Genomic DNA, 10,778 nt, shown 5'->3' on the forward strand with positions numbered 1-10,778 from the left:
TTCCCTACTACCCTACTGAATCTTCTCTCAGAGGGCATTAGTGAGAGGCCTCTGAATCGCTAAATCCCAAGCCCTCTGAGGCTTCAGCCTATTGGACGCTATTGACACATCACATTGGTTAAAAAAAACCAACAAACAAAAAACTCTCCTCCCTTGGCTTCTGTGATAACATAGTCTGATTTTTTTTATCTATCTGACTTTTCCTTAGTTCTTTTTATTATTGCTCTGTAAATTCCATGGCTCTTGGCTTTCACTCATATATACTATAGATCACTCTAGATGCCTTCTTCTGAGCTCCAGTCCCATATTCCATACGACCAGTAGGCCTTGCCTGGGTCTCCCATACGTACCTTAAACCTCACACAGAACAAAGTAAGCTTGGCATTTTCCTTCATTCTGTAACTTAGTCAACAGCATAACTCCCTACCCCGGTCCCTTAGGTTGGAAACCTCAGCCATCTGATTATTCTTCTTCCTTCTCCCCCTCCTTTGCCTCCCCCTCCTCCCCCCTTAACTGCCACCCCTCTCCAGCCCACATAGTGGGCTCCTCCTGTAAACTTTCTCCGTAATGCCTCTTAGATCCCCAGTTCCTCTTCTCATTTTCACCTGTCATTCGGCACTTTACATATAAACTCTTACATGATCGTCAGGACTTTCTTTTGGAAACACAAAACTGATTGTCACTCTCCTGCTTAAAATCCTTCAAAAGGCTCTCTACTCATAGAACAAGACAGAAGCACCTGGTGTTTTAGCTACACTGAACAAAACATTTTCCCTTACATATCTCTCCATATATTAGTTTTTATTTACACTAATCTCCATTTGTCCCCCTCCCCGCCCTTACAGAATTGTACTTAATGCCTCAAAGCCTAATTTGAAAGTCCTTCCCAAGCCTAACCCACCCCCTAATCAAAGTTACTGTTCACTTCCTTCGTGATTGCTCCTGTGACCCATTATGTTGCCACTGGTACATGTGTCTCTGAAAGGCTATGAGCTCTATGAGGACAGGAACAATCTTAATCAATTGTGTATTCCTAGCACCCTGCACAAGTGCCTAGAATGTAGCTGCAGTCAATAAATGTTTGTAAATTGAATTGGAGGGAGATTACAACATTGTAATATAAATCATTTTGTAGCCTGTGATTGATCACTACTGCAAATACTAAAAATGGAAGAACATGCACCTTTACCATTCAGTAGAATAGGTTTATGGTTAAATCAATAGTGCCGTGTAACATGTGGTGATCTGCGTTTATGCATTTGTCCAGATATTTGTAAGTTTAATACCTACCATGATGTATATGGCTGTTGAAGAAAACCATATATAATACATGTGTGAGGTTTGAAACTGGCTCTGTTGCCTAGGGCTATCTTTGTGCCTTGCCAAGGTGGACCATGGCGTGATCAGCCTGATTATTTTAACCATCTACACAGTATTAGTCAAGCAGTAAACAGCATCTTTTGTTGACATGCGAAGTAACTGGTTCAGTCCATTCATTTCATATATATAGACTGCTTAGCATGCAAATTTAACTGGAAACTAAGGGATTGGAACCAAAATTAGAAAATGACTAGTTAAATTTGAACTGTCAGGAAGCTAAGACCTAACCTCCCTTTTCTTCTAGAAATATTCTTTAAAGGAGGCTTATATGAGTCTTCAATTCCTAATTATACAGTAATACACATACGTACTTCAAATATACGTAACACAGGGACCATTTTGTTTTGCCACTATCAAAACTGACAGTTTGGTACTGTTGTTCCTTCATCCTGCCAGCATTTACCTTAAGGGCATCCTGCTTTGATATTTAAGAGAATGGTATTTTGTTTTACATATTTTGGTAATCTGAACAGAGTGATCCCCTCAGTAATATTAAAGAGAAGCTTTGGAATCCCTTGCTGAAGTTGTCGTAAATCAGAAGAAAATTAGGTTTTATCTATACCGCTGAACAGCAAGACTGGAACCCTTTCTCTTGCTGTAACAGCCAATCCTTTCCAGTTTGTGATTCCCATTCCAGTATTATAAAAGTAAATGGTCCTAGGATTGTAAACAGGGAAGCTAGGAGCATGGCTTAAGACTGAGAATGTTCTGTTACCTCCTTAAGGCAAGAACTCCCCTGGAGCAGGAAGTTTTTAACCTCCTCCATAAGAACAAGCAGCCGGTGACAGACCCTTTACTGACTCCTGTGGAAAAGGCTTCTCTCAAAGCCATGAGCCTGGAAGAGGTAAGTGTAACAGGCCCTTTGATACATCCAGATGTGCTCTGTTCCTCCCAGTATTTGCCCTCAAGTCCAGGAGTCACTGTGAATGTCATTCATTGTAGGCTAAGATGCGCCGAGCAGAGCTTCAGAGGGCCCGGGCCCTGCAGTCCTACTATGAGGCCAGGGCTCGAAGAGAAAAGAAAATCAAGAGCAAAAAGTAAGGAGGCCCCTATTGAAGTGGTCGTGGGTGCCCTGGAAGAAAGTGATGTGGCTAATCATGAGTCCATAGGAAAGAGCCTTCGACATAGCAACTGGGGTCATGTGGAAGAGGTCCCAAATAGGAGTGACTAGCATTTTTTTTCTCAGACCAACCTCATAGTTTTGCCTGCTTCGGTAGTGCCCTCTCCTCTGGCTTTGGCTTTCAATCTTGGTTTGCTAAAAAGAGGACTGTTCAATTACTTTCTCTCCCTTCCAGGACATCACGGAGTGGTTCTGCAGAATGAGCTCTGAATTCTACAGCTGTTGAGGCCAGTAGGGCTTCCTTCCTGCCTTTTTGCCTCTTTGGAACTTCTTCTACTCTTGCCTTGCGCTCTAGAAGCAGAGGGGACTCTTTGCTCTGCAGAGGTGTGCCCCTGGGGGCTACAGGGGACGGAGAGGCTTGCCAGTCCTCTCAGGTCCCAAACTGGTTCCCTATAGTCAGCCAGCTCTGTGATGTCCATTCTAGCCCCTGCATAGGGAAACTCCTTGGGGAGCGGGGACACTTTTGTGTGTGGCATCAGTGTTTCAGCTAAATCCCTGCCCTCTCACCCTGTAGGTATCACAAGGTTCTGAAGAAAGGAAAGGCCAGGAAAGCCCTCAGAGAGTTTGAGAAGCTGCAGAAGGCCAATCCTACTGCAGCATTGGAAGAACTGGAAAAAATCGAAAAGGCCAGAATGATGGTGAGGCTGCCTCTCGCCCCCACCCCTTGAACCGGCTTTCCCCCAGAAAGTGGTAAGGATCTCACTGTGCCCTTTCTTTTCAGGAGCGAATGAGCCTTAAGCACCAGAACAGTGGGAAATGGGCCAAGTCAAAGGCAATTATGGCCAAATATGACCTGGAGGTAAGAGATCATTGGGGTGAGAGAAGAGATGGAATTGGAGGACAGAAAGGAAAATCAGTCCCTAAGGATGCTAGCAGAAGCAGAGTTGGGGAAGAGCCCTGAGGAAGAATGGAAAACCAGGATTCTAAAAAGGCATCAGAAAATCTCTAAGGCAGAGAGGAAAAGAACCAGGAACAAGGTGGAAAAGGAAAGATGAAAGGGAAACAGCATTGAAGGCAAGTCCAGTTAAAGGGGAGAGGAGCTTTTTTTTTAACCTTGTTTCACGTGTTGATTTCCTTGAGGACAAAGAGTTTGTCTCCCGTTTTATTCCGTAGCTGTTAACACAGTGGTATATGTGCAGTTTAAACAGTAGGCACCGGTAAGAAATACTTAAGTCAAATTGAGAGGAGGGAGCTTTACAAAATGAACCGGGAAAGGTGTCGTTGTAGTCACTAATGACAAGGCGCTCGTGCTGTGACCTCTTCCTCCAGGCTCGCCAGGCTATGCAGGAACAATTGGCCAGGAACAAAGAACTGACGCAGAAGCTGCAGGTGGCCTCTGACAGTGAGGAAGAGGAGGAAGGTGCAGAGGAAGAGGGTGAACTTGTCCCTGATGCAGTGAATGAGATCCAGATGGATGCCAATGGACCGAACCCTTGGATGCTCAGGAATCACTTGAGAGGCACAGGAGAGGCCAAAGTCCGGGACCCCGAGAAACTTCCAGAGCCTGTGGCCCATGAGGCTTCTGAAAGTGAGGAAGAAGAAAGACCAGGGGCAGAAGAAGAAATTTTGTTGAATGAATTTGAGGAAAGGCGATCACTTCGGAAAAAGTCTGCGCTCAACCAGGACACCGAGCCGGTGAGCAGACAAGAGCCAAAAGGTGAGTTGTGGTAGACAAAAATGGAGAACAGCCCAGTGCTAGTGCTGTGGATGGATCGAGAGGAAAACTGTCCATGCACACGTGCTACAGAGTGATTAGGCTCTAGGGACTTGCCAGAGAATGCCGTGGGCCCCTGAAGAGAAGACAGATTCATAATAACCGTTTTCCTTCAAAGGCATTTAATACACAGTCATTTGCATGGCTATACAAGGTGTATTTGGACATGTTTTCTGCTCTTAAGGGCCTGCGGTCATCAGAAAGACAGAACCACTCCATCCTTGAAGTAAGGGCAGGAGCTAACGTGACTGGTGCCCACAGACCAGACCCAGCTGCATGTGGTAGCACAGCAAGTCCAAAAGTCCGTTCGTACCCACAGACACAGGCAGATTTTGAGGCATTACGAAATTTCTTCGAATTACTGCTGCAGTTTTCGGCTTTGTTTGTAAAGTAAGAGTGGCATTTTTAGCACTTCATGATGTCGGTTGATATGTGCCAACGTAGGGTGAGACTTTCTTGACAGGAATGAAGGACTCCAGAGGCTACGTGGCAAATTAGAATTGTCACCCCACACTCAGACTCGATCGTATATTATATTTTGTGTTATCTTCAAGAGATTTTTATATTAACAACCTTAGCACCCTTGAGACAGGTTAGAAAGCTCCCATTCTGAGGAGAAAGTCTGCTTAGGAAACTACATTCAGAAATCGTCTGGCTATCTGGGCAGATTCTTGGGTCTAATTTTATTTCCTATAAAAATAATGCGTTCAGATGATGGCAAGAATCTGGTTTTCCATGAAAAACAATATTTTGAAAGAACTGTCATTTAGAATGTATTATAGGACCTTTACTTGGGGTTCTCAGCTGGAGACTTCTGGGATTAATAGTTACCAGGAGGCTTTTGGAAAGCAGCACTGCAGGCTGAGATCATGGGGGCAGTCTTTATACAACCCCGGGACACCAGCCGTATTGTCCTGCACTTCCTCAAAAGCTGGTCCTCTTGCTAAATGTATAGAGTAGTTGGTTCTGGTATGAAAAGGTGGATTTGGATTTCCTTGGATGATAAATTAGTAGAATGTTCCCAGATCTTCAGGCAAATAGTGTCCTAAAAGAGCAGGAATTTGTGGACCCCCGAATAAAGTGAGCCAAGGACCTTGGTCCTTGCGGAATAAACATACATGTGTCCAAAGGGAAGATTTAAGTAGCTTCTCAGAGGCTTCAAGCCAAAGCTAGGGAGCAGGATGAACTTGGAAATGGAGGCAGCTCAAGTCAAGCCAAGAAGAGTTTAGAAGTGTGTCGCTGCCATATTTCCCTCAGGGCTCTCAGGGCCTAGTGGTATTTGCTCAGATGTTGCCGGTGACTGGAAAATGCCAAGCAACCTGACTTGGCCACAGCAGATTATGAAATGCTGCTTTCAGATAAGACAGTGCTGGATTTGGTTGGGACGAATAGGAAATGACATTGTAAATTATAAATATTAAATCACGTTTTTATAAATTACAAGTAATTACGGTGACAGTGCATTCAGAGGCTACCAGTTAAAATGGCTTTTTTAAAATTTGGAACTTGGGGCCTTCTCTCCAAGTGGGGTTTACTGCAGGGGAAAATTAAGCCACAGTTCCAGTTACACATTGAGTCACTGGCATAGCTGGGATTAGGACCCAGGACATCTGCTTCCCAACATGCTGCTTTTAACTACTAAACTCTATTGCCTGCTATTTAATAGGCAATGATTAGTGAACTCTGCAAGAGATCTAGCGAATGGAATCCTCTCTTGCCTGTGGTACCGAGCCCCATGAATGGGAGCACCTAAATGCTCGTTGTTGAGTATTCAGTAAATGTTCATTGACAAGGCAATTTCCAGCCTCCTTTTCTGACAGCTTTCCTTTCTTCCCTCAGATTCTAGCAGCAAGGAGGTGCTGTCTGAACTGCGGGCACTGTCTCAGAAACTCAACAGGGAAAACCAGCAGTGTGGGAAGCAGAACATGAGTTCCACGAGGACAGTTCCGGCAGTCCAGAGGGAGGAACCTGCCGAGGTAGAAGAGGAGCCCCTGTTGCTGCAGAGGCCAGAGAGAGCACACACCGTGGAGGAGCTAGAAGAGCTGGGCAAAGAAGAATGTTTTCAAAATAAGGAAGTCCCCAAGCCTATGGGGGAAGGGCAGCAGTCGGAGAGGAACCCAAATAATCAGCCTGGTACTCCCAAGGAAAAGAAAAGGAAGGAGGAAATGATTGACCTACAGAACCTCCTGACCACAAAATCTCCTTCTGTGAAGTCTTTGGCAGTTCCCACGACAGTAGAGGAGTTGGTGAGTAGAGCCAGGGGCATGGACCATTGTGGGGGATCAGAGCTGGTGCAGAAATCAGTGAAGTTTTGTTGGGCTGGGGGCACATGTCAGTAGTTGAAAGGTCCAGAATAGTATGGGGCCAGGGTGGTCCCAGTGACCGTTCAATAGATGCCAGTATGTGAGTGCTGCCGAGACTCCCACATCTTAAATCCTGAGCCACCAAACCCTCCCTGAGGCAATTCTAAAACTGCCCTCAAAGGAAAGAGGGAGGCCCTCAATGCTCTGACCAGATCCCAGGCAGGACAACTCAAAGGTGAGTCATTGAGCTATTGCCAAGGTTGTGCTCTGTTTACTGGGATATGAAATGGTCCAAGACTGCCCGATTAAGTAACTGAAATTGCTCGAGTGCAGAGCCCTGGCGCCTATCTTTTCAGAGATGTAAGCCAGAGGACACCCACGTTCTGGGCAGGCCACTTGGAGCTCCCCCTCCTAACACAGGCCATTCCTTCCTCCATGCTGCAGCTTCCTTACTGAAAGTTTAAAATTGTGTCATATGATAATGAGTTAGGGATATTTACCCTGGAGAGAAGAAAATTGGAGCATGATTGGCTACCGATCCATTTATATTGCAAGACCATCATTGTTCAGCGCTTTCCCCCTAGGGGGCGCTAAAATGTCACAACCCAAAATTCAAGCGATCTTGCCAGGAACCACTGCAGCTCTTCCACAGCTCTCCAGGCAAGCTGTAGCTCTCACTCTTGTTTCTTCCCAGGAAGATGAAGAGGAGAGAGATCAAAAGCGGATGATAAAGGAAGCTTTTGCCGGGGATGATGTCATCAGAGACTTCTTGAAAGAGAAGAGGGAAGCCGTGGAGGCGAGTAAGCCAAAGGACGTGGACCTGACTCTGCCTGGCTGGGGCGAGTGGGGTGGTATGGGCCTAAAGCCCAGTGCCAAGAAGAGACGCCGGTAAGAACAGGGAAGAAAGCCTGTCAGAAGTGCACCAGGTTCTCCCACTTCACCCTCATGCATCCTCCCTGCCCTTTTGACTGAGTCCTTAATGCTCTTAGTCAGACGTCCTGCCGTTCTGCTTTCCAGGTTTCTCATTAAAACCCCTGAGGGTCCTCCAAGAAAAGACAAGAATTTGCCAAATGTGATTATCAATGAGAAGCGAAATGTCCATGCAGCAGCTCATCAGGTGAGGGAGAGAGAAACCCTTTGCTGCCTAGCTGTCTTGCTTGAGAAGAATATTCTAGTGCTCTGTGGTCAAGAGGGATATGTGATCTTGACCACAGAATCAAAGCTGTTCTCTTTTTCACTGACTGGCTCTGAGATGAATAATTCCAGATCAATTCTGGCGTTTTAATTTCTAACTGAGAAGAGGTTGAGGCTTAAAGGAAAATCTTGGCAGCAATGGTGAAGCCCCCAAATTTGAGTTTTTAGCTAGCACCCCAGATAATTCCAATGCAGACAGGTCTCACCAAGCTAAGAATTACCATTTCTCAGGCTTGTATTTGTAGTCAAGATAATTTTGAGAGGCCGTAGGTTTGAGCTGCATCTTAAGAAAAATGAAGACCAACCGGTACTCGTTCAGGACAGTGAGTGGAATTAAAATTGTGTCCAATGACAAGCCAGGGACGTTTACCCAAGAGAAGCAAACTGGAGCATGATTGTGGTCTTCGAGTATATTGAAGGCTGTCATGTGGAGTGCAGTCACATAAAGTAGCAGTTAGGGGAAAAGCAGGGAGTTCAGTTCGAGGAGAAACTTTTGGGGACACCTGGCTGGCTCATTCGGTAGAGCTTGTGGCTCTTGATCTCAGGGTCATGAGTTCAAGCCCCACACTGGGCGTGGAGCCTACTTGAAAAAAAAAAAAAACATTCCACTGGTCCACAGGGAGAATGGGTTGCCCTAGGGATATGAGCGTGTGTAGAGGGGAACTCCAGAATGAGACTGGACTCAGTGATTTTTATGTTCCCTTAAATTCTGAAAGTCTGTTGACCCTGAGACCTGTCCCCAGCCAGTATAATATTTAAATGAGTTGTAGTTTTTCTTCTGAAAAAGAGGGGGATCTGTTTAATAGGTACAAAAGAGAAGTAAGAAATCATCATTTCATTGATACTCTACTGATCTTATTCTGTGAACCAGTCCCTGTGGAAACTGAATTGTAACCACTGTAATCCCAGTTGGAGATCTATAACCACAAAATAGGCAATGATCAGGCAGTTACACGATAAAAGAGAGAGAAAAAGTGTTAAAAGAGTGCTTCACCAGGACAGGAAGGGCAGTGTGGACCTCAGTAAAATCAGGAGTCTTGCCTTTAAAAAAAAAAAAATACAGTCACAGTAAACTGACAGTTTTCCAAGAATCTCCCTGATTTTCCTCATCTTTTTAAATAAGCTATAGACTGCAGGTCCCAGCATGCAGTAGAATAAAGTGTACTTCAAGCAGAAGGAAAAAAGAAAGGCCTCCTAAGACTGAATATTTTGCCCAGGTGTTTTTTTTTTTCTCTTACTTTACGTGACAGGCACAGATCTAGGCAGCAATCCCACTAAGGCATAGACATTCCCTTAACCTAAAGAAAATCTGCATCCTTCACTACCACCAGGACCACCCAACAGTACTCAGCTTCTCAAGTGTTCCACTGAATATTCTCCAAAGACTACTACTGATTTTAACTTCTTGATTTTTCTGCTTACGTTTTTTTTTTTTTCCTCTTCTTTGGACTTCAGGGGAAGTTTTTTAAAGATTATTATTTAAATATCTAAAGGTAGCATTGTTTGGAGTGGAGAAGAGTACTAGACAAGGAAAGGAGCCCTGGGTTCTATTCTCTCTCACTGCTCATAATTTACTTGGGTAAATCACTTCCCCTCTCCAAGCCAAATTCTGGGGCCAAGGGAGATGACCTTTGCCATTAGCTAGGGCCTTCCAGCTCTGACATTCTGTGATGCCAAAAGAGGATGAGGCTAACTAAGCATCACAGCCGGTGCAGTTCAGGATTCAGGGTCAACCTCTGGGTTCCTTAAAACGTCAGTCCTGTGTATCAAGGAGAAGAAAGCAAGGGATTAAGAGCTCGAAGAGGGTAGGAGGATCACAACATTCACAGGGACCCACAAATGCCCAGACCTGTGTTGCAGTCACAGTACTGTATAGGAAGACCCACTAAGGGACAGCAGACCTAGAGCTACTGTAGTGTTCCTACACTACAGGGGCAGTGTCAGGGTGGTTTTTCAATTCCTAGATTGTTGGGTAAGCCGGGGGGGGTGTCTAATCCGAATTTGTCCCCTCCATTCCCAGATGTCCTCAAGCAGATTGGAACGTCTAAGGTTAGACTGGGGGCATTTGGGGTGCCTTGACGTCTCAGTAGCTTCACTTACCGCAGCCACATAGAACTATGGCCTGGGCACTAAACTACCAACCAGTTGCCATTAGAGTTTTCCAACTGCACCCCAGGCCTGGCTCGTGACAAGTCACTCTTCCTTCCTTTCCAGGTGCGGGTGCTTCCATATCCATTCACCCACCATCAGCAGTTTGAAAGGACCATCCAGACCCCTATAGGATCTACATGGAACACGCAGAGGGCCTTCCAAAAGCTGACTATGCCCAAGGTTGTCACCAAGCCAGGTCACATCATTAAGCCTATAAAAGCAGAGGATGTGGGCTACCGATCTTCCTCAAGGTCGGACCTCTCTGTTGTACAGAGGAATCCAAAACAACTCTCCATACGTCACAAAAAACAGCTGAAGAAAAACTCTGTAGATTGAATTTCTGGAGGAGTGACGTCTTGGTGCCCAGAACTAGGAGCCTCCTACTGCTCTTCCATTGGCCGGATTTGACTCCCAGCTGCAGGATCAATTCCCAGACTGGCTTAGCACACTCTTAGTGTAGTTAAGCCACATTTTAGAAATAAATGCATTTTTATCTATTTAACTGGAATGTATTCTATGTCGTCACAAGTCAGGACACCTTTCGGTGCTCACCATGGCATTTCTGCAGTCACACTTGTCAGGAAACCTCACTTTCTCACCAAGGATTATGTAGTTAGTCCTATATTAAAGTAGAGAGAAGTTACCAGAGCCTGTGATCTTAAATACATATCAGACATGATCCCCTAAAACACACTTGAGTCAGGAATAATGACTAAATACCGTATACTCTTAACCTCTGAACCTTAAAAGCAGCATGCATGAACCATGCAATTGGATTGGGCCCTGGGCTGGTCCTCCAGTGGTGCTAAAGCTGGCCTTAGCTTTAGTCCAGCCACTACTGTTGTTTTCATGTGGGAGCCTCCGAGCTTGCAGGGGTTGTTGTCTAAAGTAGTTGGCACTTCTTTTCTCATTCTTA

General features: G+C 45.3%; 1 protein-coding gene across 4 annotated transcripts in view; it reads left to right on the top strand.

Annotated features, from left to right (window-relative positions):
• The window catches only part of UTP14A (UTP14A small subunit processome component), an 18,281-nt gene extending 7,917 nt beyond the window's left edge, over window positions 1–10,364 (top strand). The window contains exons 7-15 of one of the 4 annotated variants that reach the window (XR_005834161.1): window positions 2,105–2,224; window positions 2,323–2,417; window positions 3,015–3,138; window positions 3,222–3,299; window positions 3,770–4,157; window positions 6,054–6,460; window positions 7,212–7,313; window positions 7,535–7,634; window positions 9,926–10,062. Coding sequence is in view for 3 of the 4 variants with exons in the window: in XM_008695788.2 (XP_008694010.1) it covers window positions 2,105–2,224; window positions 2,323–2,417; window positions 3,015–3,138; window positions 3,222–3,299; window positions 3,770–4,157; window positions 6,054–6,460; window positions 7,212–7,405; window positions 7,535–7,634; window positions 9,926–10,198 (1,779 nt within the window). In the remaining variant the exon portion in view is untranslated. Of the gene's footprint in view, window positions 1–2,104; window positions 2,225–2,322; window positions 2,418–3,014; window positions 3,139–3,221; window positions 3,300–3,769; window positions 4,158–6,053; window positions 6,461–7,211; window positions 7,406–7,534; window positions 7,635–9,925 lie in introns of all 4 variants that reach the window. The other 3 variants (XM_008695790.2, XM_008695788.2, XM_008695789.2) reach the window with 3 other exon arrangements.
• Window positions 10,365–10,778: the final 414 nt, after the last annotated feature.

Source organism: Ursus maritimus, assembly GCF_017311325.1.
Source record: "Ursus maritimus isolate PB19 chromosome X unlocalized genomic scaffold, ASM1731132v1 scaffold_X1, whole genome shotgun sequence".
Lineage (NCBI taxonomy): Eukaryota > Metazoa > Chordata > Mammalia > Carnivora > Ursidae > Ursus > Ursus maritimus.